Raw genomic sequence first — 26,380 nt, forward strand, 5'->3', positions numbered from 1 at the left:
GTAAACCAGGCTTAATTTATGGAACAAACTACACATTGTCCACTAAATTATGCATTTGATAAATCCAACAAAAAGTGTTCGTTAAAAAAGGAATGTAATTTTTTAATAAGGCTACACTAAACAAATAATAGTAACTTTATAATATAAAATATATATGTAGCCTAACTTAATTTGCATGTGTGTCCTTGGCTTTATCACTTGTGAAAATCAATGTTTTACAAAAAAAAAAAAAAAACATAAACATGTTCATTATTACTTATTTATGTATCAAGTTCATCTTAGGTCAGACAAAATATAGCTACACATAATATTGATACATACTGTATATATACGCACAAGAAATTATCAGGAAAACATAATTATACACTAAATAAGTATATAAATAAAATGTAAAATACCACATATATAAACAGATTTACAAACATTAGATAACATTAAAATAATAGTAAAAACAAACAAAAGAATAAATAAATAAATAAATAAATAAATAAAATAATATAAATATAAATAAAATATAAATACATAAATTATACAAAGAAATTAAAGGAAAAGGGGCAATTAAGATATAGGTGTCTCCCTAAATAAATTAGAAAACGGCTCCAGACTTTCTGGAACTGTTCAGGCCGTTGATTGTTGCGAACCGAATCTTTTCTATTTGAAGAGCATGTAAGAAATCAAAAACCCGTTGACGATAAGAACAAGAGCCATGGTCACAGTTTAATGGTAACCATAAATTACCCACGGTTTTGCTACACTAACCATATTTAAACCATATTTGTAGATACACTCTGGTTGTCCAACTGGTAATCAGTCTGACAAAAAAGTGACATTGTCGTGTAGGATAAGTAAACCCAATGTCTTGATTTGAAGAATAATAAACTTATTTTAAACCAGTCAAATTAATTTTGATCGTTTTTGTTATTTTTTTGTTATTATTATTTATTTCTTTTGAGATAAGCTATGGAAAAACATGTATTGCATTTGTATTATGAAAGTTGTAGGCTGTCGGTTTTCAACGTTGTTTAAAATAACTTCTGCTGTGATCAACAGGAAAACAAATTCAGAAAAATTTGAACCACTTCAAGCCTGAGTGATGAGAGAACTTTCACTCTGGATGAACTCCCTTTAATCTTTAATCTTATTTATCAGCATTACCCCCCCCCCCCCCCCAAGAATCTAGTATTATCAAAATACAAAATAATCTGTAAAACTGACGACTTTTTTCTTTTTGTAACTATAATAATGCCCTGTTTTAAAATGTAGGCTATACATTAGCCTACTTAATTTGCAACTCTGTAACAAAAACAGTATTTAAGAAAAATAAACACAGGAAACACATCAAAACTCACATCATTAAACTGGAAATGCACGTTTCACAGATTTACCCACATGTAACACACACGCACACCAAGGCTGTGATCCTAATCTGCATTTCTCTGGCTTTGTTTATCGCTGTCGCAGGGCGAGCTCGGAATGAAGGGGACGTGACTCCGCTGTCCAATCAGAGAGCAGAATGGGTGTGGTCCGGTGACGTGAGGTCAAACCCACTCCACTTCAACATATTGCGCACGAATAAACGGACCTGAATCAGTGTGCTCGTTATCATCTTGCGTACAGTCATATACAGTATTTCATAAAGTGTCCCCGTTAAATCTGCGTTTAGCATAACTGACAATTGCACAGAGAGTCTACGACGCAATTTATTGCCATATTTGAATTATTTACGTGATCAGTGACCAAGAGCAAACATGAAGACTAAATTCATCAATGGCGTGTCTTCTTCGCCTTCAATGTCTTTGGGTTTGCTGGTGAATGAAAGCGTCCTCGAAGTCCAGCCCGACAGTGTGAACGACTGCAAAGATATTATCCGACCGGATGAGCCAGACCAGCAGACGAAGCATAAGGCGTATCTGTGGTGTAGAGAATTCCTCCACGGAGCCTGGAAATCCATTGATGAAGAGGATTTTCAAATCTCAATCATCAGGTATTCTGCTTTAGGGGACTAAGAAATAATTAGGCAGGCGATTATGTTTCTCTTTGTGTCATAAATGGTTTTGGGAAGTATTTGGAAATGTTCCCAGATGATTTGGTAACGTTACTGTACGTTACGCGGTTATCATGAGGTGATTGCTCAATCTTACAGTCATGTGTTTCCATGACCACGACTGACTACCTTTGTTTATCAGCATAACGTTTCTTTCTGGAAAGCCTAATAACTAATATTATATTTAACCGAAGAGTTATATTTAATTTTAAATGTACATTTGTTTTTATATTTAGGTGTGAGTCATCTAATAAAGCATACATGTTCTCTATCTCCATTTCCCTGCTGAAAATAAACAGCATATAAGGTATGTTTTGATACTGGCATGCTTGGTCTTGCTGGCTTCAATGCTGGTTTTGCTGATTTCGATGCTGATTTCAGCATACCAGTATCAAATTATGTACCTTACCAGGATATGCAGTTTTTTCAGCAGAAAAAAAAGATTTTCAGTAACATTTTTGGCATTACTAACAGAGAAAATATTTGGAAGCAGTTACAAAGTCTCATTTTCCTCCCCCACTTGTTAATTCAAGTTTATCAGCATCACATTTCTTCTTTTAAGTAGCTTGTGATGTTAAATAAATCTGTAAAATTATTTTTTGAAGCTTTTGTGATATCATCTGTCTGCTAATTAATTCAAAATTATTATTATTTTTATAATTTTTTTAGAGGAGGCCTGAGCAACAAACTGTTCCTCTGCGCTTTGCCAGAGATGCAAGCAAGCCTTGGAGATGAACCACGAAATGTGCTCCTTCGCCTATATGGAGAAATTCTGCAGGTGTTTTTTTATTTATATTTTTATTTCGCTTTTTTACAATGTTAAAGTTTGAATTCAATGTCATGTTGCATAGTCAAGTCTACTTTAATGTCTAATAGTGTGCAGTAACATTCTTGATGTATAGATATTTAATTGCATTTTAAAACATTTATCCACCTAAGATCCATTAAGACCTCAGTCTTAAAGGGATAGTTCACCCAAAAATGTAAATTTAATCATCATTTATTTAACCTTAAGCGATTCCAACATCAAGTCGATTGTTTTTCTGTTGCACCTAAAAAAAGACCCACTGTAAAATATACAGAGTTCCACACAATTGACCTGGGTTGGGACAACATAAAGGAATTAAGTTAATTAACAGTTTAACTAACAGATTTAAGTGGATTGAACATAAAACAATTAAGTTGTCCAAAAAAAACTGTGTTGTTTCAGCTCTTTTAAATAAGTGGGTTGAACAAACAGCAAACGTCATTTTTTGTGTACTTTGGAGAAAGTTGGAAACTGATCCCGAAAACAAATACTATGGTACTAGTCACTGGTTACAGGTTTCCAACATTCTTCAGAATATCTTCTTTTAGGTTTAACAGAAAAAAGAAACTCAAACAGGATTGTGACAAGTGAAGGATGAGTAAATGATGGCAGAATGTCCAGTTTTGGCAGAATTATCCCTTTAAACATTCATTTTTACACAGTTATGTTCACCGTTAAAGTTTCGATGAATGTTGAGATTTCGTTTTGTGTCACTTTTTTGTAAGGTGGGAAAGACACATACAGGCATGCATGCATACATACATTCATGTTGAATTTTGCCATTTAGTCTTGGGTGGCAACTTGAGTGCTAACTTGGGTTGCAGTAATTTTAGTTCAATTTACAAAATACCATCATTGTTTTGTAAGAAGTAATAACTGTTTTGAACAACATACCTAGTTTCATTAGCCAGATGGTAACCCTCCGGATCAGAAATCTTAGTTTAGAATGGGTATTAATCATAAAGAGGCAATTATTATTGGGTGATGTACCTCCATGGCTGTACTTGCGTGTCTTCTTTGCCGTAGGCTTGCCAAAGGAGCACTCTTGTTTCCAGGTGATCCCAGCATACCATTCACGGTACAGTATGCGATCCCTGAAGCCACAGCATTGTCTTCAAGTTTATGCGCATCTCAGGCTTTAAAATCTTTGAGAACTACCCTCACGACGTGCATTGCTCTGTCTGAAGTATTTTCTGCCTCTGTCTGCTTATTTTCAACACTTTACTCCTTTGAAAAGCACATTGGTTCTGTTTACAATAGCAAAGGATGTATATTATATTGTGTTGGTATTGCACTTTTTAATGAGTTATTGTTTTTTTATATTACTTTCAAAGGGTATGATTATGGAGTATAATTATGAATTATATAAAATTTTATTCTTTTAGCGAATAAAAATAAAGTTTTTGGAATCTTTAAAAATATTCCTAATATTTTAAAGTAATATGTAATATACACTACTAAGTTTTTTTTTTTTGCTTACCAAGGCTGTTATCAAATTACATTTTTCTTTATTAATCTATTTTACATTTTATTCTATTCCTGTGATTTAGTTTTTTAGTTTATTTCTGTCAAAGCTGACTTTTTTTACATCATTATTCCAGTTTCAATGTTTTTCGTATCAGAAATCATTTAATTTAGTATGCTGCGATCAGTTGTTATTGGTGTTCAATTATTCATAATGTTGTTTTTTTTGTAAATCTTATTAAAATGTTTCGATAGACAATTAAAATACATTTTGATCAAATGTATGTAACAATGTACATTCGAATGGCAATAGATCACATTTTCCTATAAAATGAGCAGCATTGTTTTCAATACTGATGCAAATCAAAATAGTTTTGGACATGAAATCAGTATATTATAATGATTTATGAAGGATCATGCTGAAAATGTTCCTTTCAAATGACAAGAATAAATTAAAATGTAAATATTTAAACCACAATACTTCGCACAAATACAGTGTTTATTGTGTTTATCATCAAAAAATACTGTCTTCATTATCAAAATACATCAGTTTTCAAACCTTTGACCAGCAGTGTGTCATAGAAGTGTATTATATTATATTATATTATATTATATTATATTATATTATATTATATTATATTATATTATATTATATTATATTATATTATATTATTTCCCAGAGATAACATCCATCGGTAACATCCACACACACTCATTCACACTCATACACTACGCACAATTTAGCCTACCCAATTCAACTGTACCACATGTCTTTGGAGTGTGGGGGAAACTAGAGCACTTGGAGGAAACCCACGCGAACGCAGGGAGAACATGCAAACTCCACACAAAAACGCCAACTGACCCAGCCTACTGCGCCACTGTGTCGTCCATATTATATTATATTATATTATATTATATTATATTATATTATATTATATTATATTATATTATATTATATTATATTATATTATATTATATTCTAGATTTATTATACTTCAGAAATATAGAGAAGTGATGGATTGGAGAAGTGATATTCCAATTTGTCTTTGGCTGTTGTAATAACTGTTTAATTGCTTTTATTTTGTGGATGTTTTTCAAAATATTATTTGGTCACAAAGCTTATGATGTCATACCTGATGAGGTGTCCATAGGTCCAAAGTCCAATCCTCTGAAGTCAAGCGTTAAAACGTGGAAACTTCACACAACGGCATTAGTCGGAGCCGTATGACTAATTCCAGAGTGTGTGGACTTTGCTACACAAGTGATCCACAATTAAATCCCACTCGTTTGTCATGAAGCAGAGTTCATTAAGGCCTTTTATGAGTTAATATTCAACCCGATAGTGACCTGCTTTGACCTTTGTTTAACTAGACTGCCTTTATTGCTTTCTCTAGCGTAGCTCGTGAGATTTACATAGCGTTTATTACCATGGACACCAAACCTTTTAGATCGAGACGTCTTTTTATTTGAATGGAGAATAGTGTTGTGTAGGCTACTAAATATTTTTGCGTGGTCTTTATGTAACATGCTTTATTAATTGCTGTTTTATTTTCTATTATTTGTGGTGATGCACAATGATCCAATAGAGTTAAGCCTTTTGTTATAAATTTCTAGCTGTCAAGCCTCTCTAACACTCTGTACTTTATTTGATCGCAAAGTTGAATGCATTTGTTTAATGCACTTTCTTACTGCTCTGCCAAAGGATTCATTAGTTTAAAGTGGGCGACTGGCACTGTTAAGGGAAATATTTAATGTTGCTGCTTTATGAAGATGGTTCAAATTAATCTGTCACATAAACAACACTTTGTGCTCATGGATAGTCTTTTGCTTTCTCTCTTATTGCTAGATGTCCTGTAATAAAGGGGATTCCAGGCAATCAAACACAGAAAATCACTTTCAAGTAAGTAACATTAGCAAAGGTCTTATCTTGGTTTTATTCGAGCATGTTCTGAAAGACTTTTGGGTGTACGAAAAGTATCTTTTAGTGACACACATTGTCTTTATTCCACCACAAAAAAGTCCAAACAGCGAATCTGCTGTTACTTTATGTTTGTTTACCCTTCCATTCCATCATACTCAAAGGTCAAGCTTGTGGGTCATCAGATTTGTTTTGTTTGGGTCTGTTTCAGTTGTGATTTCAAACTTGTAGGTCAAATTTTTCCATGAGCTCTGGAGTTTATTATAGACCCATTCTGTATTCAAGTGGATTGTCTTTGGGGGAAAATTGGGTCACTTATTAATCATAAAAATAAGGTTACTAATCTTTTTCCCCAGTAAAAATAATTCTTAAAATAACATATATTTACATTTAAGATATAAGACTTCAGTGAAGTACATCTTCAGTCATGTATATATTGTTTACCTTAACAGTTTTTCTGATTATTTTGAGGATACATGGTTGAAATAAAATATATTTTTTAGTGGTGGGATAAAATGATAAGTAAATATTAAAAAAAAGAAAAATAAATTTTATATGTATACGTATATACATATATATAGTTTTACTTGTATTCTCAGTAAACATTTTTTAATATTAGCATCAATTTATATTGTTTAAAAAATAAAAAACACTTTCAAAACACTTTTTCAGTACGTTTCCCATAATTAAGACTAGTTAACTACATTAATCACTATAACAATGCTCCAAAATAATTTCTTAATCGTAGTTAATGTTAATTTCAACTTTAACAAATCATCTATTCTATAACCAATGAGCCTTATTGTAAACCTACTCAAAATGAGACAAAATAACTAATTCATAATTGGTTTTAATGTAATAGTCTTACATTCATATAAAGAGAGATGGCCCTGAACTGATAACCTACAGGGCTGAAACACATCCTCTGACACACTTTAAAATTTCTGAGTTGCATTATTTGCCTGAGCGTCACATAGCAATGGATCCTATTAGTAGCTTATCCCTGCATTAACCTCACTGTCTCGCTTCAGCATCAGCTGGCTGTCCTGTCTGGTCTTTGCAAACCTCACTTCTTCTTGTCTGTTTTGCACGTGTAGATTTGTGTGCGTCTATCCAGGTGTATCCGCAGGCTAACACAGAGGCTGTTGGTAGTGTTAGTGTTGAAACGGCCTTCCCCTCTCTGGACACTGATAACACCTGCATGTAGATGCTGCCCTTGTGCTGCAACTAACAGATCTGCTTCAGTAATCCAGTGATTATGCCTTGTGTATTAACAGGCACTGGAAAAACCCAAGCAGCTGCTGCTCAGCAGTCACATGGCCATTGCTTGGTCAGATAACATGGTAGGGAGGGAGAGAGAGACTATGTTTGAAAACTGGAAAGTGCTTCTTTTGCAAGAAATATGAACTAAAGTAACTTTACAAAGTGTAGATGCATCCTATGCTATCAAATATTGTCGATATATGAGCAAGTCCAGCGTTATGGATGTGACATTTGCAGTAAAAACTCAAAACATAAATTCACATATACTGAAACAACTGTTTATATTTTACAAAACAAATAACAACATTAAATTGCACTACCCAAAATAAATAATGCTAATCAATCAGATAAGAGTCGGCTCAGTATAGAACAAAAATGATTGATTTTATTTTATTTGATATTTTTGCATTTATGAGGGAAAAGCTTGTTTATGGAATTGACACCTCACCGTTATGGATGTAACAGATGTGAAATTGGCACTTGTGTGACTTTGGTAAATCAAATACAATAGTTTGAAAACACTGACAAAGACATTTTTGAGCATTTTAAAGTACTGTAAAATACTTGCTTACACACACAAAAAAAATTTAGAAACTGTTTCTCTATTTTGGTTAAAACTTGTCTTCCATGGACCTCTTGTTTTAAAAACCACAGTGTTTGTATGTTATTTCAGGCTACACACTATCACGACTTTTACAGTAACAGAATTGACAACTATTTAGCCAAAAACTTGCTATTTAACAACCCACTGAGGATAAATGCTGTTCTTTTTAATATTGTGGTAACAGTATTGATGTTTTACAAACCTCTTGGTGTTCAATCAATATATTCTTGGTGCTCTAAATCAATATACTTTCCAGTGAGCATAAACACTTTACAAACATCACTTCCTGTATCTTACATAGTTCTGGTGGATAATACCAACAATTTAAAGGCAAAGCACAATACAGTAATGGAGATGATTCAAGATACAAGTCTTTTTTAATATTGTACTAGCAAAATGACTATTCAGTTGTTTTATAAATGGAATAAAATAAAATATTACTAAAATAAAAGTCAAAAATATTTGGATTACACAATTATACATAATTGACAGAACATACTGATTAATTTGGGCAACAAGAAATCAAAATTTCAGACATTTCTGCTGCAAATATTATATAGTTATGACCTGTAACATCGTGTAACACATGACAAGTAACACAATGACATTAGGAAATCTATTGCACCTGCAGTTATAGAATGACTCATATAAAAAGAGATAGATAGGCCAAAACATATACTTCAAGATTCATTTAAAGTTAAAGCTCCTTTGAATTTGTTCTAGGAGATACACTCTTTTTAAAATTCATATAAACATGCTTGTGTGTACATGTCTAATCCCAAAGAACGTCAATATCTTGTAAATATGCCATTGAATTTGTATGGATTTTGATTGTGCAGTAGTTAAATATCCCATATTCAATCATATAAAATTTTGAAAATTGTGCAAAATCAGCTTTGGTAAGTAGTATTTTTTCTTGGAAGTATCTTGTCAGTTAAGTAGGGCTTCACAATATTGGAAAAAAATGACATTGCAATATTTTTTTTATCTGCAATATATTGTAAGAATAGAATTTCACAAGAATTTGTAATGAATTCATAATTTTACATTAATCGGGGTGATTGTTTTGGGAAGTGAATCTGCATAAAATGTACAAAATCATTTAAATATATATATATATATATATATATATATATATATATATATATATATATATATATATATATATATATATATATATATATATATATATATATACAAAATAAAATAAATCAAAGCTGAAAACTATAAAACAAAGTTAAAACATTAAATAAAGTGCTTTATGCTGAAAAATTCAAAAATCAAATGTACAATAACTCTCTATAGCCTTCATTGTAGGTAAACTCAAATAATCTTTGTTGGAGTGGCAAACTTTGTAATTTCTTGTGTCCAAATGGTTTAAATTGACTTTCTAAATTGCTTAACGTCCTGTGATAAACCTATGGGAGATTCTCACGTTGCGATATTGATGCTGAAACGATATATCGCGCAGCCTTACAGTTAAGTCTTCAACAAAATGAGAGGCAGACAAAACCTAGAACAAATATGATCAAGATCATGAGCAGTTGTCCCTTAGTCACAAATTATATAAAATATTATGATTTAAATGAGATAACTGAGATTCTCGTATTCATTCCTACTTCCAAGCCAGCCCAGTGATGGTGTTTCCAAAGTATGCTCTGAGGAAGTTTAATTTCCTTCCTTCGTCAGAGAAGGCCTCTAATGGCAAGGCTATAGTGTCCTGTTTAATTTCTGAGAAATCCGGATGTTTTTATTTTACTGCAGGTCAGATGGTATTCCCACAGCGGATTTGTTGTGCAGTTGTGTGTAATGGCAAACACCCGGATGAAATGTACCTGTAAGAATGTTGTTTATGCATATGGTAAAGAAACTATGCCACGAGGATGATCTAAATTGAGATATTTTTACTATCTGGATTCACAGATTGTTCTGATCTGGATCTCCCAGAAGTTATATTTTCAGCAGACTTTCAGTTACTTACAACATCTTTGGTCTTTCCTCAAACCTTTTTTTGTCCTTTTAAAGAATTCAGTCGATTCTTACCCACTTTCTCTATGTTGAAAGACGTGGTCAGGGCACTGAAATTATGAAAGTACGACAAGTCTGTTGCATTCAAATCATTTTAGAATAACCCTAATTAGCTACATGATTCCAATTTGAAGAAATAGTTCAAGTCCTTGAAGAGCTCGGAATCATAAATTGTAAACCAGGAATTTTCCAAGGTCTACAATTACTTATTAATTTACGAGTTGATAGCTTTGCCATAAAAACAAATGATTCCAAGTTCAAGGACCTGAACACATCTGCGTAGAATGTCACACAGTAGCACTTGTTATGCTTATTTTTATACCTATATGTATTTACCAAATTAGTAAGCATGTTTGTGGTCGCAACACTGGTGTACTATGGTCATGACCACATCTGTAGTTACTGTAACCATTAAAGAGATACCAAACCATATGAATCATTCATGGTTGGCACTTTAGCCAGATGGCTTCCTAAGGCATTAGTTCAAAGTACAGCACTCAATGACTCACATCTGGTAAATAAATAATCCCTTTGCAGTTTATTTTTAGATGCTCTCTTTGTAGGAGGAAGAGAATAAAAGCAGAATAACAGAACATTCGGATATTGAGATACCGTAGTATTTTCCCCTCAGGAGGGCAACTCTTTTGGTTCTGTGAGTCAACACTTGGCTCAGCCTTGTCCAAAAACAGGCTTAATGTCATTGCTAGTTAAGCAGCCACAATTAATGACTGGGATGTTTGGCAAGTTCTGCCTCACTCAGCACAATTGCCTCTCTTGTTTTTTCCCCGATTTAACTCACTTTGCTCTAGAACTGCCATTTTATTTGCTTCTGACAATCACCACTGTTACAAAATGACTGGCTTGTAGATAAAATTAAATTCGATGCATAATTTATTGTTTTTCTACAGCAGCACAGTTTATAAATAAGTTATTTAACTCAGGATGAATTCCTGTTTCAGGAACTGAAGATCCAGTCACATCAAACTAAGCATGCTTTCATTCTATGTCATTCATGTTATTCTATTTCCCAGTGTCCACATGCAATTAACATGCTTAAGTGGGATCAAATGGGTCTCTTATAACCATGTGTTTGTATTTCTTCAAGATCCTTCCATGTTCTCTCGTCACACTCAACATCACTTTTTCAATGCATGAATACTATAAAATTAACCCATTTCATTCCTTTTATGTGCAAACTGGAAAGCATCCTAAGAAAGGAAAATGGCGTAAATCATTGTAACCAGGTTGTTATGTAAAAAAATACCTTGTTTTGCTGCACAAAAAAGCAATGCTGTGTTCCAGACACAGTCGGAGGTAGGAACTTCAGCAGTGAAATGTCCCACTTCGACCTCAATGCATTCCAGTCAATCCTGCATCACAGTCACTTTTTTGCCACAGGAGACGTGAATATTTCATAACTATAAATATTATTCTGCCAGTTAATGTTAAAGCAAAAAGAACAGAAAATGCTGGCTGTTCTTTGAATTCAGCTGACAAAAAAAAAAAGATGAATTTCCCTATAAAGTTAATATCATTGCAGAAATAGCTTTTTTTAGTAGGTTTCCCATTTATCTTTGTGCTGTAAACGTACTTAAAAGTTTGTAAAGGTCATTTATAAACTAATTTTAGTGAGGATCACGTGCTTATGATTGATCACAGCTGGCCCTGCATTAGCTCACGATTATTTCATCATCAGATTATTCCAAACTCACTACAAATAACCAGAGTTTTCGTATCTCAGTATCTTCATCTTGAAGAAAGCCCCCTACCCACCCCTACTCCCCCTTCTTTCCAGATGGGCACCATGGCGGCCCAGTGATTAGAACTGTTGCTTCACAGCAAGAATGTCTCCGGTTAAAGTCCCTACTAAACCAGTTGACATTTCTGTGTGGAGTTTTTCTCAGGGGAGTTCATCGAGATCTACCTCCCCTCTTGCCCTGCAAATGGCAGGTAGCCCAGGGCTCGAGGATCTCATAAGCTCAGGGCTCTCTCTCAGGACAGCATGCCAAACAAACTTTTTTATCAATCATCAGCTAAGTATGAACTCTTAAAATTTATGTTTCACATAAGGTAGCTGCGCTGAAGCAGAACTAGCCGTCATCTGTGAAGTATTGTCAGATCACACTTCTTGCTGAAGTTGTAGTTTTTTTATCTGCTTCAAGTTCACGGGTCAGTTGTCCGACTTAGGGTTCTTTCACACTAGCACTTTTGGCCCATACCCGTGCTTAGTTGACGTCAGAGTAAGGAACATTTAGCTAGTGTAAACGCTGTCTTCTGAACTTGAGTGCGCACCCACAAACCGTACGGGAGTACTGGGATAAGGTTTCTGTGAACTCTGGAACAGTTCACTTCTGATATGAAGGCAATCGTACCAAATAACAGAAGTGAACCGTCAACTGTACAACAAACTTTAGTTTTCATAACATTCAATTGTGTGTGATATCACCTAATTTGGTAAAAAGCAGAACTAAGCCAGTGCAAACAGTAATAATGTCTGCTAGCTTCACCAAAAACGACTTCTGCAGACATCGCGTGATATTCCCAACGTGTTGAATATTTTTTGTGGCAGATAGATGCAAGTGGCTCTCTGTATTTTGGTTTTGGTTTTTGGTTTTTGTCTGTCACCTAGCAACAGCTGTACACAAAACAACAGTTTGATGATGCAATCGTACCAGGGTTCAGAAGGAAAAAAAGACGGTGTGAACACAAACCAGCCGAGAGGTGGCAAGGGGGAACAATCAAACTTGTGTTCGGTCCAGGCAGTTGAACTAAGTGTGAAAGCACCCTTATTGTTCGAGATGTCATTTTCGAGTATGTGGAAGTAAGAAAACTCAAAAATTCAAGTTGTCTGGAACACAGCATCACAAGACATCCCAGAACAATAAGTATAGGTGCTCTTTTACAGTTTGAAGGCATTTGCCAACATGAATGTTTACATTCTGAAAGTAATCAAATTAAATGTATTTTTGACTGCCTCTTGTTGGAAGTGGACAACTTTATACTGATGAAAAAGCATCTTTACACCAGGTGTGAACAGAGCCTCTGTGGTTTGATGGTTGATCTTAGAAATGTCATTGTCGTTTGCAAGTGTGTTCAATTAGTTGAGTGTCTCAACTGTATGGGTATGTTTTGTATTGGCAGGGAGCTGATGCCATGGTACTGGAGAGTGTGATGTTTGCTATCCTGGCCGAGAGGGAGCTTGGGCCCAAGCTCTATGGCATCTTTCCACAAGGCAGGCTGGAACAGTTTGTCCCAGTAAGTCTTAAAGTTGGATGCTATGATGATTAAGTAAACGGTATGAATATGAAACATGGCACACAAGATGACACTAATGCCTACGACTCTCTTTCTTGCAAATTGCCTTGTGGGAAAAATCCTCTAGCAATCTGTGTCACTTTTTTATTTATCCTCTAAGATGTTCCATGGTGAACTTAACCCTTCACCCAAAAAGGAAAATTATGTCATTGTTTACTCACCTTCCTGCAACTTTGCCAAACATAGAGTTGCTTTCTTCTGTTGAACACAATAGAAGATATTCGAAAGAATGTTGGAAACCGGTAGCCATTGTCTTCAACTGTTTTGCTTTACAACATTATAAATATATTTCGTGTTTAATAGAAAAAAGAAACTCAAAGGTTTGGAAACACTGGAACGTGAACTGTTCCTTTAAGGCAAAATTGCAACCTTTTGCTGTGTAATTCTTTCTATTATAGTCAGGAAAACCAAACTGACTGTGCAATATGTTTATCTGCAGAGTCGAAAACTGACCACAGATGAGCTGAGCGTCCCTGGTATAAATGCTGAGATTGCTGAAAAGATCGCCAGATTTCACGGAATGAGAATGCCCTTCAACAAGGAGCCAAAGTGGCTTTTTGGCACCATGGAAAAGTGTGTAATCTTTAAAGGAACAATCTAGTTAACCCCATTGTTAAGCTCTTCCCCACTGTCAGGATGTTGACATTACTCAGGTTTATTTTGGTGAAATTCATGCTAAATCTCAACAGCAATAAATGTTTTCAATTTTATAAATAAATAAATGTGGGATTTATGTTAGCATATTTCCTGAAAGTTAAAAAATAACACTGAATCAAAGAAAAAGGTGTTCTTCTCTGTTTTCTATTACTTGTTTTCTGGAATTTTTAGTATCTCCTATTTGACCTAAATATAGATATCTTCTCATCAATTCAGTTACAGTACATTCCTTTATATAATTCTTTATACTGTAATAATTGGTTTAAAGCAGAGGTCTCAAACTCAAATTCTGGAAGGTCACAGCTCTGCATAGTTTCGTTCCAATCACCTCCAACTTACACCTACTTAATACAGGATTTCCACGGGGTCTTAAAAAGTCTTAAATTTCGAAACCTATATTTTAGGCCTTACAAATTCTTAAATTCACTGATATTGTGTTGTAGGTCTTAAATTGTTTTAAACAGGTCCTATTTTTGCTCTGTCCAAGTAAAGCTACTCAATTTAAGTGATTTCCATCCAATGATCAACAATACATCTCAATAAAACTTTACTTTTTATATTTAAGTTTTTTTATTGCAAAGAGATTGTTCACAATAGCTGTTAGACATTTTTACAGCGAATTCCCTAAATTAAATTCCCTAATCAGGGGAAAAAAAACTAAAAACTGTTATATGATTCCTCATGATAATACTGTGCCATTGGAAAAAAATCGTAACCCTGTAAAAGTCTAAAATTACATTCTTTTTGGTCTTAAAAGGGTCTTGTTAAGTCTTAAATTTGACTTGATGAAACCTGTAGAAACCCTGTAATCGTCTGTAGTAGTTTTGAACACCTTGATTAGTTGGATCAATTATGTTTGATTAGGGTTGGAGCAAAACTGCAGAGCTGCAGCCCTCCAGAAATCAAGATCTATTTTTTTTAAAGAAACTTCCCATTAATGCACAGGGAAGTGACAGTATTAAGTTTCAGTGTTAATTTTAATAACATTTCACAAACAAGTGTCACTATCTGTATTTGCATATTGATTACCTTTTCTGATGGCAGCGCTGCAATCATTTGCATTTTCTTCCACTTCACAGGTACATGGATCAAGTGCTTCAGCTCACCTTCACCAGGGAACCTCATCTGCGAAACTTCTCTCGCATTTTGAGCTACAACTTGCCTCAAGAGATGGACAATCTCAAGTAAATCTTTAAAATATTGATCAATCAGTATAGTTTTCACTTCTGTTTCAGGGGTGTTATCTCCTTGCTATATTGAACTGCTTAATCAAGAATCCTGTAAACTGTTCACACTTTCACAGATTCAAGAGCAACAGATATTGCGTTGATAAAAGTACAAGGTGTTTGCTTTATATTGACCTCATTTGTATGTTGACTTAAATGGCTGTTTGTGCACACAGGTGCCTACTTGAATCTACCCCCTCTCCTGTTGTTTTCTGCCACAATGACCTGCAAGAAGGTGAGTTTACCTACAAGTGACTGCCTGTATTTTGATTTTGTTAATTTGTTTCTATAAATGACCAACTTAATGTTTAATGAGCTGTTTTAAGAAAGCTGATTTTTTTTCTAACAGGAAATATCTTACTTCTGAATGGCCGTGAGAACACAGACAGACAGAGGCTCATGCTGATTGACTTCGAGTACAGCAGCTACAACTACAGGTCTGTAATATTTATAGGCACGTTCATTGCACACATGGTTCAGCACACTCTCCAGCAGAAGAAGCACATGCAGCTAAATTCCAAGAAAGCAAGCAGATGTTTGATGAGAATAAAGTTGGTCTTTTGTTCCATACGTTTCTCTTTTTTAGTCTGGAGTTTTTTTCTGATTAGATTAATGTTGCCTCATTGCTGAGAAGGGACCTCCAGACGTTGATGGTTCTGGCAATGATCCCACACTGGGCAGTCAAAACTGTTACTAGGGTTCTTTCATTCTTGCACATGCTCTTACACGTGCCTCGCAGAGGGTCCTCAGGGGAAAACTAGCTCCAGACTGTACCGTAATTTTTTTAAAGAGCCTAGTTTTGTTAGAAGGACGTCCTGTATGGGCAAAATCACTGTTCCTGTGGTGGATGACATGGGTCAAGGCACGTTTTTTTTCCCATCCTGCTATCCAATGTGGTCTCCTAGGATGTAAGCGACTTATGTTTGGGTCCACTGGCAGTGCTTGTCCTGCAAAGCCGTAGGAAATGAAACCGGACCTTCAGAGCCACAGAGATGTGTGCTTTGTTCGGTTTCCACAGCAGCTGTGAGCCTCTTTGCAGAGACTTTCTTACAAATAAATCCTTTAGTTTGTTTAATGATGACCTTGGAGTCAGGTTTTAGGAATGCACTGATATGGACATTTTGGCAGATATATAGGCAGAAAAATTTTGATAGATTCAAATTGAAAGACAAAAATATGCTGCGGAGAAATACAATGAACTTTATTTTAGCGCCTGCATAATCTGTAGAAAACAATAAAAACTGCAAGGATACTTTCTTTTCTAAAAGTTATTTACACGTTAAAATGTATTATTATTATTGGTGTTATATTGCAGTAGTTGGACAGGAACAAATTTGGAGAAAGAGGTGGATGGAATCGGTCCACAACATGTCAGTGCACTACCCACTAAGCTATCAGCACAGACACAAATTCCAACTGTTTTTATTTTAAGATACATTTTTTTGCCATTTATTAACAAAAGGTTTATTGGATAAAAAAGTTGAAAAGAGGGGGGAAGGAATTGGGAATCATCCGTAAGACAGGACTCAAACTTAAGATGCACGATGACAACTTTTGGAATAGTTTAAAGAGATAGTTTACCCCAAAATGAAAGTTCTGTCATCATTTACTCACCCTTTTCCCATCACAAAACTTTATAAGTTTCTTTCTTCTGTTAAACAAAAAAGAAGGTAATATGAAAAATGCTCTAATCACTCACTTCCTTAGTATTTATTTTTGTTTTTCCTAATATGGAAGTTACAGGTTTTCAGGTTTCTTTAAAACATCTTCTTTTGTGTTCAGTAGAAGAAAGAAACTCATAAAGGTTTGGAAAAAGTAAAGGTTTAGGCAATTATGACAGAAGCGTTATTTGTGCTGAGTAAATAATGAGCAGATTTTATTTTTTGGGTGAATTATATCTTAAAGAATGGGATATGGAAAGTACAACCTCAAATCAAGTTGGGACCGTATGGAAAACGCAAATAAGTAAAGAATATTTCTAAATTTATTCCGACTTAAATTTCATTGCAGACAATACAACAAACATTATATTATGCGTTCCTCATGATCTTTATTTTTTAATTTATTTTATATTTATTAATTATATTATTATTTTTTTAATAAACACAATTTTGGTTCTTGCAACACATTTAAAAAAAGTTGGAACAGTAAAGAATGTACCCCTTTGTAATGTTGCCATTACTCTTCACAACATTTTAAAGATGTTTAAGGACTGAAGACACCAAGTAATGAGGTGTATCAGGTGTAATTTTGTCATATTCTTCCTGCAAACAAGTCTTAAGATAAGCAACAGTACGGGTCTTCGTTGTCGCATTTTGTGCCTCAAAATGCACCACATATTTTTTATTGGAGACAGGTCGGGACTGCAGGCAGGCCAGTCAAGTACCTGTATCCTCTGCCTCCGCACCAGAACTTTGTATTGTGTGCAGAATGTGGTTTATGCCTTGTATTGTTGAAATATGCATGTGCGGTTATGGAAAAAGAAGGTAGCATATTGTGCTCCAAAGTCTCTATGTACATTTAACATTCACAAATACCATGTTAGTATTTAAGAAATGCTGCTGCTGCATGAATAAGCAATACAGCTGCAGACCTAGACAGGTGGAGCTAGTGGAGGTGGGAGGTTTCAAAGGGATTGATTACAAAATGATTGACTCCAGAATCAGGCCAATCTGCTTGTGCATGTTGTAAATGACCACATTGCTAATAGATTGCATGAAAAAAGAGCTATCAGTCTATGACATCTTGAGTTTTATAATTGAACTATTTAGTATCATCTTGCTAAAGGGCAGTAGGACAATACCTTTCAATGCTGGACTTCCCTAGCACAGTTATTCAGACCAGGCCTTTGTTAGATGCCCATCTTAACTGATTTATTCACTAAAGTTTCCAAATGTCGTGATAAATGTGGGAGGCAGCCATACAAAACCTCCTCCACAATTATTAACACAGCGATTTTTGATGTATCTAGGCTCATGTGTTATGCATCATTATCACAATGATCTCCTCTCTTTCTCCCACAGAGGATTTGACATTGGAAATTTCTTCTGTGAGTGGACCTACGACTACACCTATGACAAGTTCCCATTCTTCACAAACAACACCAAAAATTACCCCACCAAAGCACAGCAGGTTTGTAAAAGCAGGTTGTTGTTTTTTTCCTCTTAAAACTCTTAATCGTGAAAATAACTTTGAGTTTTGTTGCTGTTTTTTTTCCAGATGCATATCTTTCACAGTTATCTGTTGGAATCCGATGCTGGATTTAAACACTTGAGTGAGGAGGACCAGATGAAGCTCAAAGAAGATATGCTAGTGGAGGTTAACAGGTATATCTATATTTAATATTATATATGCCATCATTTTTATAGCCACATTTTTAAGCTTGTTGATTATGAAACGAAGGCTGTGTATTTGAAAAGGGCTCCCCCTCGGAGGCCTCTTACTATACTACTATGGATTTTGTAAAAGAGGTTTGGAGCAAGTCCAGCAGTGATTCACCAAGCCTTCTTTCCATTTGTACTCTGTGAACTCATCGCTCTCTCGTTTAGGTTTGCTCTGGCCTCCCACTTCTTTTGGGGATTGTGGTCCATGATCCAGGCCAAAATATCTACAATTGAGTTCGGATACATGGTGAGTTATTGCAGGAGAGCTGTCAAGTCTTTGTATATTATGCATGTGTTGGGTTATTAACAAGCATGTACCAGAAATAATAATCTACTGCTCACAGTGCAGCTCTTAGGTAAGCCAGGAATTTTATCAATGAAGATCAGATATGAAAAGATACGCTCGTTGCAATATTTGCGCTGCCTGACAAGCCTTTGGACAGTACATAAATACTTGGGAGGTCAGGGTAACATGACTGAGTGTGTGACACAGTAATGATTTTGACATAACATATTGTATTGCTTCTGTGTTTATTTTAAGCCAGTTTATTGAAATATAAAATGAAAGTAATTTGCAGAAAATAAAAACTAAAATAAAATGCAAAAATGGAATGGAGTTTAGCACACTTCTCATAAAGACAGCTGTGAGGCTTGATTACTTGTAAAACTAATTTATTATTCATTCATTCATTAATTCATTCATTCATTTTCGGCTTAGTCCCTTTATTAATCTGGGGTCACCACAGCGAAATGAACCGCCAATTTATCCAGCATATGTTTTTTACACAGCGGATGTCCTTCCAGCTGCAACCCATCACTGGCAAATTTGTTTGTTATTATTATTATTATTATTATTATTATTACTATTATTATTATTATTATTGTTATTATTTACTATTATTATTATTTATTATAAAGCAGTTATAGTGCTCCCAGTATTGTCTTTGTAAAATTAAAATGTGTGGTTTTGGAAAAATGAAATCAATTTATCGCTTTTTTCACATAATGTAACCACACTGTGACACTGACAACAGAAGGTAGGATCCAAATGCAGATTTATTCAAAGTCAGGCAAGCGATGGTCAATTCAGGTGCAAACAGATATAAGTAGACAATCCAGAATCGTAATCAAGGTACAGGCAATAGGTCGAAAGGCTGGCGGCTAAACAGGATGACAAGGATACAAAGCTAGGTTCAAACACGGAGAAAGAAGACAGGGAGAAACGCGTTGTAATGTCACGTAACAGTAAACAAGACTCAGCAAACTGGCAGCGTGAATGTGTAGTTTAAGTATGGTGTGATATCAGTCTGTGACAAGGTTCAGCTGGTGATTGCAATCAGGATAGATGAATGGCCAGGCGTGCGTGTTTGGAAGAAGTGCATGTATGAAAATGTAGTCCTGGGATATGCGGAAGTGTAGTTCAAGTATAGTGGAAACCAGCGATCTCCAGAGAACGATCACAGGTTATCGTAACACAAAAACATTCCACACACAAAAAAAGATTTACTTACAGATTTTCAGTTTTTCAGGAAAAAAGTTAAAGTGTAGTGTTTTAGTTTTTTTTAATTTTTGCCTAACCTACTGGAAGATTATTCTGCTTGTTTTAAGAAAAATTGTTTGATTTAAGACTTTTTAGATAATTAAGCTAGAAACAAAAGAAAATAAGTTTCATGTTTGTTTCACGTGTGATTTTAATATCTTACCTTGCGTAAAGTTCATGTGACGCACATGTTTTTTTTTCTGTGAGTAATCAGAGAGGACATGTTGCAAGAGGGAAGGGAAGTTATTCTGATGTAAGATTTGATGTAGGAGTATGAGAGCATTCATGAAAAACTAGAAAAGTTCATAGACAAACTTTATAGTGACTTGAGAAAGCCTCGTCTAAAAGTTTGAAGTAGTTTTAAAGTTTAAATAATTGAAGTAGTTTTAAGAAGCTTGAAACAGTTGGCATAGAGACAACTACACATAGGTTAGAAGGTTTCTAGTATGGATTGGCATGTTTCTTGCTAGATAGTTAATGTTTGCATGTTGATAGTATGATTAGTATGTTTGTTACCATGTTTTTAGTATGGATTGGTATATTGTTAGTATGGATTAGTATATTTTAAGGATGTTTGTTAGTATGTTTCTAGCATGGATTAGTATATTTTTAGTTTGGATTGGTACGTCGTTAGTATGTCCAGTGTAAAGTCAAAGGCAGTTTTTTAGAATACAAGTCTATGGGACAGTTGCTAGGGTGTGGCTAGTAAATTGAAAGGTCATCAGTGATTGTCAGATTGGTAGTCTGAGTTAAATTAGTTCAGCCTTAAGTCTGCATGACACTCTGGCACAAAGTTATGAGGTCACAAAGTTTGGTCCAATGTTAAGTCAGTGGGAATTTTCCAAATTTTCCTGGACCGTTTTCGGAAAATCGTAAGTCGGATCAGTAGGAAAAGATATAGCAACTTAATTCAGTATAGTTTGGAGGTTTAGAGTTAGTTTGGTGGTTGTTTTATGAACGGTCTAGGAGGAGATGCGTTCTTAAAATAGTTAAGGTAGTAGTTTAAATAGTATAACAGTATGTTGGCTTTCTTAAGCCACCATAATAACAATGTTCATAGGTCATATATAACAAATTGTAAAAAGAAATGAGAGGGATCAATTTTTATTTCATGGTGACTTAAGCCACATACCTATTCCAACTAAATGTGACTGAAAGTTCACCTTTTAGTGCTTAAAGTTCCTGTGAAATATGCATTTTTATTGGATGTTTGACTTAATCTCAACCAAAACCCGTAGAGGGTGGGACATAGTATAGCTCCTCCCATTTTTAAAAAATAGCCAATAGCATTTTGTTTTATCGCCACTCTGCCAGTGAGAGTGGTTAAGCTCAAGTGCATCAATTGAAAAGCAAATGAGAAGCATCTTAAAGGGGGCGGGGCATGTCAGATACTGGAGAGCAACTTCATTTGGGACCTTTAACCTTAAGCTGTGGTCACACTAGAGTTTGATAATGTGAAATTCTGTCGTGTGGTGCTGCGAAAAGAGGCGGGATTAAACAAGATGATTAGACATTAAAAAAAGCTAGCGATTGGTCCATGTTTTAAATTTCTGTCCAGAGAGGTCATGTTTTGATCCTCAATTCGTCTCACGCAGTCAAGTGATGCGATTTCGCAGGTCAGAGTTCACCAAGCTTGAACTTTGCACTGCAGCGACCTGCGAAACTTGACGCTTGACCTTGCGTCTCCGGTCTGACGCATTTGTGTGCATATGAATGGAAGTCTATGGGGTGAATAGTCCAGTTTGACTGCAGCTTTACTCTGCACACACACACACACACACACACACAAATAAAATCAGGGAGGCTAATGACTCGGGACGGCTAATAATTCTAATTTCAACTGTACATGTGCCTTTGAAATGCTAAACAGCTGCTAATTGTTTATCATGTTGATTTCATCAGCATTTTCCTTCTTCCTCACAGGAGTACGCCATGGCCAGGTTTGATGCCTACTTTGAGCTGAAGAGGAAGCTCGGGGTTTAAAGGAAACGTGCATTCAATTGACAGCGGAGAGAAGGAAGTGGGAACAGCCGCTCAAATGATGTCAGGAAAAGAGCAGAGCAGAGAAAGAGGACGCCCTGCATCTGTAGTGATTCAGCCACCCTGCATGGACCAAAAATCAATGCAACATACGTATTTAAAAAGGCCCTGCGCACTGAGCGCCCCCATATATGCTGCTTCTCAGTGTTTACAAGTTTAAGCCTCTCACATTTAACACACCAGCCTGAGCTTCAGGACAGTCGGAGAATACTAGAAGGCAAGGTTACTTGGAGAAAAAATTTATTGAGTGTAGGTCAGAGATTAGGCGGGAAATAAGTTTGTGCAGATGCAATTTTAATTCGTGATTCAAAGAGCGGTGTGGTGGAAAGTACTTCATACTAACTTCAACTTGTTTGTTATCACCCAGTCATCTGCTGTAGTGTTATCTGGTGATAGAAGATGCTCTGTGAAAGAGCAAGGTTCAAAAACTGGACCTGTTACTAGAAAAATGGTACAACAGACCAAACTATGTTGACACTGTGGTTCAGTATTGTGTTTCTCGAGTTTCCATTTTTTGGGGTGTGAATTTTTTTTACTGGATGATTTACCTCTTTTTCTACTCGAACTTCTAGTAGATCATGTCTTCATTTCTATTTCTAGAAGATCCGCATGATGTGAAGTGAAAACTGGGACCGGACCATCTTTCTTCTTTGGGAGAGAGATGGTATCAGATATCTTGTCTGTCTTAACAGTGGAAAATTGTATGGTCTTCTCGACCGTAGTGATCTCATTCACCTCTTATTAGAGGTGCTTGTGTTTTTTATATAAAAACTGATCAGAAAAAGTGTCCGTTATGAGATTACTCCCTCTTGTATCTGATTTAATATGAATCGATAAGCGTTAGATATTATTAAAACTTAATATCAGTCTATATTTGGTCCAATTATGTTTCGCGAAGTGAACGTTTATGAATGTTTATACTCCTTTTTTATGCTATGAAATTTGTACAACTGAACAAAATGTTCGTAATGCGTTTAGTTAACCTTAAAAGTATTGTTTATTTTATTTTGTATGTTTGTAGTATATGATATTATTAAGGCAGCCTATTTTTTCATTTGTTTGTTTATGCTAAGTATAATATTAAAGGCACTTTCTGAAGTAGTTCTGTGAAGAAGTTTTAGTATTTGCAAATGTAACTTTACTATTATTTTTCTGCAACGGAATATGTATTTTTCTTAATAAGAAAGTGTTTTCTGTCCTAATTGAAAAGATGTCAGTGGATCTTTTGACCATTTTTACTGTATTATCAATGCGATTTCACGACAATTCGTAACTTTTTGATTTAGTGGCTAATTCGTATGAATTTGTATGATCTAATTTGTACACTTTAATATGATTTGCTCATCACTCAGTGATGGTTGGGTTTAGGGGCGGGGTTGGGTGCCACACCTTCTTTTTAAAATCTTACATTTTCATATGACTGAACTTGTTTGATTTCATAAGAATTAGCCACTAAACCGACAAAACGTAAAATACTTATGTTTTCTCGTGAGATCAGGCTGGTATTATACTTGATTTCTGATTTCAACACATATCTTGAACCATATATATAATAAAATGTAAATATTCATTTACATGTTTCTAAATAAATGTTATTTTTTTGAACATCAGTAAACAGAAAGGAAATAATGGAAGTATATTGTTAAATGTTAAAAAATACAGTTTTTTTGAAATCCGATGTGCATCTAGGCCAGCTTTACTAACTTATCCATTTGTTAACATCACTGTCAAGCCTCTAAAACTTAATACAAGTGAGGAATATAAAAGGTTATTTGCACGTCTGCTTACAAATGAGGTAAAATGTAAAAACAATCGTTTTGTAATGTGCAAATTCATGCTGCTTTGCATATGATTGTGAATAAAGAGTTGCAAAATTATTTATTGTCTATTTTCCTCCCTCTATTGAGTTACAATGTCACTAAAGATTCATTAAACTGGAACAAAAAAGATGCCGGTTTTTCTGATAATCCAAATCTTAATTCACTGCTTATGATTATTATTCATTCATTTTCTTGTCAGCTTAGTCCCTTTATTAATCCGGGGTCGCCACAGCGGAATGAACCGCCAACTTATCCAGCAAGTTTTTACGCAGTGGATGCCCTTCCAGCCGCAACCCATCTCTGGGAATCATCCACACACATATTCATACACTACGGACAATTTAGCCTACCCAATTCACCTGTACCGCATGTCTTTGGACTGTGGGGGAAACCGGAGCACCCGGAGGAAACCCACTTGAAGGCAGAGAGAACATGCAAACTCCACAAAGAAACGCCAACTGAGCCGAGGTTCGAACCAGCGATCTTCTTGCTGTGAGGCGACAGCACTACCTACTGCGCCACTGCCTCGCCGATGATTATTATAAAATGGATTATTATTATCAATGGATGATGTCAGAAATGTACTTCACACATCAATTTATATTTAAGAACTTAGTAGACACTTTATTCCAAAGCAACAATTAAATGGCAACAACAATGGAAGCGATCAGACCAACTAAAGAGAAATAAAAGGGAGTTCTATGACAAATTCGGTGAATCTGATAAAGTATGTGTAGCATTTTGTAAGTAAATTGAAATGAAAAATAAAACAACCTTTCTTAAAAGTTCCTGAATTTTCCTGATTGGGTTGTGTTGGGCAGGTCATTTCACCAGCAGAAACTGTTTTAATTAACATAAGAGTTTGTGAAATTTAATTTAGCGTATGTAAAATGGCATCACAAAGCACTGTAGACTTGCAGAGCACAGAGCAAGTTTCTTACAGGCACATCTGAAGAGGTGTATTTTGCTGTGGGGGTACAGAGCCAGTACTTGTTTTTTTATGTTAACATCATTGCCTTTGACATAAAGAGTTCTGGATCATTCAGTTGATAGTACAAGCTGGAAGGCCTGCTAGGACAGCATTACAACAACCCAACCTGTACAGAACAAGCCCCAATAGGAAGGGCCAAATGTTGTTTAGGGCAAATCTTCAACGGTGGATCCAGCAGACTGCTTATCATCAATCAAATTCCTAAAGTTCCTGGCTGTCCTGGAAAATGTAATTGTTTATGTGACTAGCTTGTTGGAAAAGTTCTGTCTTGGCAGAGTTCAGGTGACTTTTCATTTCATACGTCGGTTTTTGTGGACTCTGATGGTGCATTAAAAACTGTTGAGGTGATTTTGTACCCTGCATAAACATGTGTGGATTCTCAATCCAGCTGTTTTTCAAACATCCAGTAAGAAGTGTCTGTCATACTTGCTGAAATACCAGCAGCTATCTTTGCAGACTGAAATGAAAGGTAGAGTGGTATCACCATAGCAGTGATAGGAAATGCCATGTTTCTGAATGACAGATGCTACTAATACCATGTACCCCAATCACTAAATCATCATCTTATAATAATAAGGTTCTATTCAACATTTTTGTCAAAATTGAATTATTGACATATTCTTACAAAATGACAACTTATTTACATTATGGGGTTTTGATAAATAAGTTGTTTACATTTTAAGACTTTTTATTTAAAAAACAAATGTTACACACATACTATTTGCTATATGGAATGCAAAAACTTCGAAGCTCAATATCTCAAAATCATTCAGAACGCAGATAGAACCTTATAATTACAAGGTGATGGAATGTTGTAACTCTGATACTCTTCACCTCTGCAAGGACCTACCTGAGAGGTAAAATCTGACACATTGGAGTGTGGTTCCTGAGATTCCCTTTGTCATGAGGATTGACAGCTGGATTTGGAGGTGAACTGTGTCAAAAGCAGTGTCAAAATCCACTTCTCGAATTAAGACCAGTTACTGTACTGTGAACTCTGTGAGAGAAAAGCAGAGAGTTGTGTATCACAGTATGTAATAAATTGCAGAAGTGACACTGGTCTGCTGTGCTTGCCAAGTTCATACTGTGAGACCACAAGTTGGTTATCTGAGACAAAATTGGAAAATCCTAAAAGATTACAATATCTTATGCCTTAAACTGTTGTGTCTTTGATTTCACACACTTTTCCACTTTTTTGTCTTATGATGACCGCCACAAGAAACATCAATAGCAATAAAAAATTGGTCATGTAGAAAGCTGTAGAGATGCATTTTTCAGA

General features: G+C 35.2%; 1 protein-coding gene across 4 annotated transcripts; it reads left to right on the forward strand.

The window, feature by feature from the left end:
• Positions 1–1,551: 1,551 nt before the first annotated feature.
• Positions 1,552–24,167, forward strand: chka (choline kinase alpha). 4 transcript variants are annotated; one of them, XM_073929208.1, is made up of 13 exons: positions 1,552–1,984; positions 2,714–2,822; positions 3,879–3,930; positions 6,163–6,216; positions 13,271–13,384; positions 13,884–14,017; positions 15,181–15,285; positions 15,504–15,562; positions 15,677–15,764; positions 18,351–18,459; positions 18,547–18,653; positions 18,876–18,957; positions 22,174–24,167. In XM_073929208.1, the coding sequence occupies exons 2-13, from the start codon at positions 2,776–2,778 to the stop codon at positions 22,231–22,233; spliced, it is 1,011 nt and encodes a 336-aa protein (XP_073785309.1). In that variant the 5' UTR covers positions 1,552–1,984; positions 2,714–2,775; the 3' UTR covers positions 22,234–24,167. The 4 variants fall into 4 exon arrangements, with proteins under 4 accessions (XP_073785309.1, XP_005159162.1, NP_001038330.1 ...); XM_005159105.5 differs by lacking the exon at positions 3,879–3,930; NM_001044865.1 differs by lacking the exons at positions 3,879–3,930; positions 6,163–6,216 and having other exon boundaries at positions 1,607–1,984.
• The last annotated feature ends 2,213 nt before the right edge of the window (positions 24,168–26,380 follow it).

Source organism: Danio rerio, chromosome 18 (assembly GCF_049306965.1).
Source record: "Danio rerio strain Tuebingen ecotype United States chromosome 18, GRCz12tu, whole genome shotgun sequence".
NCBI lineage: Eukaryota > Metazoa > Chordata > Actinopteri > Cypriniformes > Danionidae > Danio > Danio rerio.

Coding starts and splice junctions, on each gene's coding strand:
- chka (XM_005159105.5), top strand. CDS start 1,749: ATGAAGACTAAATTCATCAATGGCGTGTCTTCTTCGCCTTCAATGTCT. Junction 2,823..6,162: donor TATATGGAGAAATTCTGCAG/GTGTTTTTTTAT, acceptor TCTTATTGCTAG/ATGTCCTGTAATAAAGGGGA. Junction 15,563..15,676: donor CCACAATGACCTGCAAGAAG/GTGAGTTTACCT, acceptor TTTTTCTAACAG/GAAATATCTTACTTCTGAAT.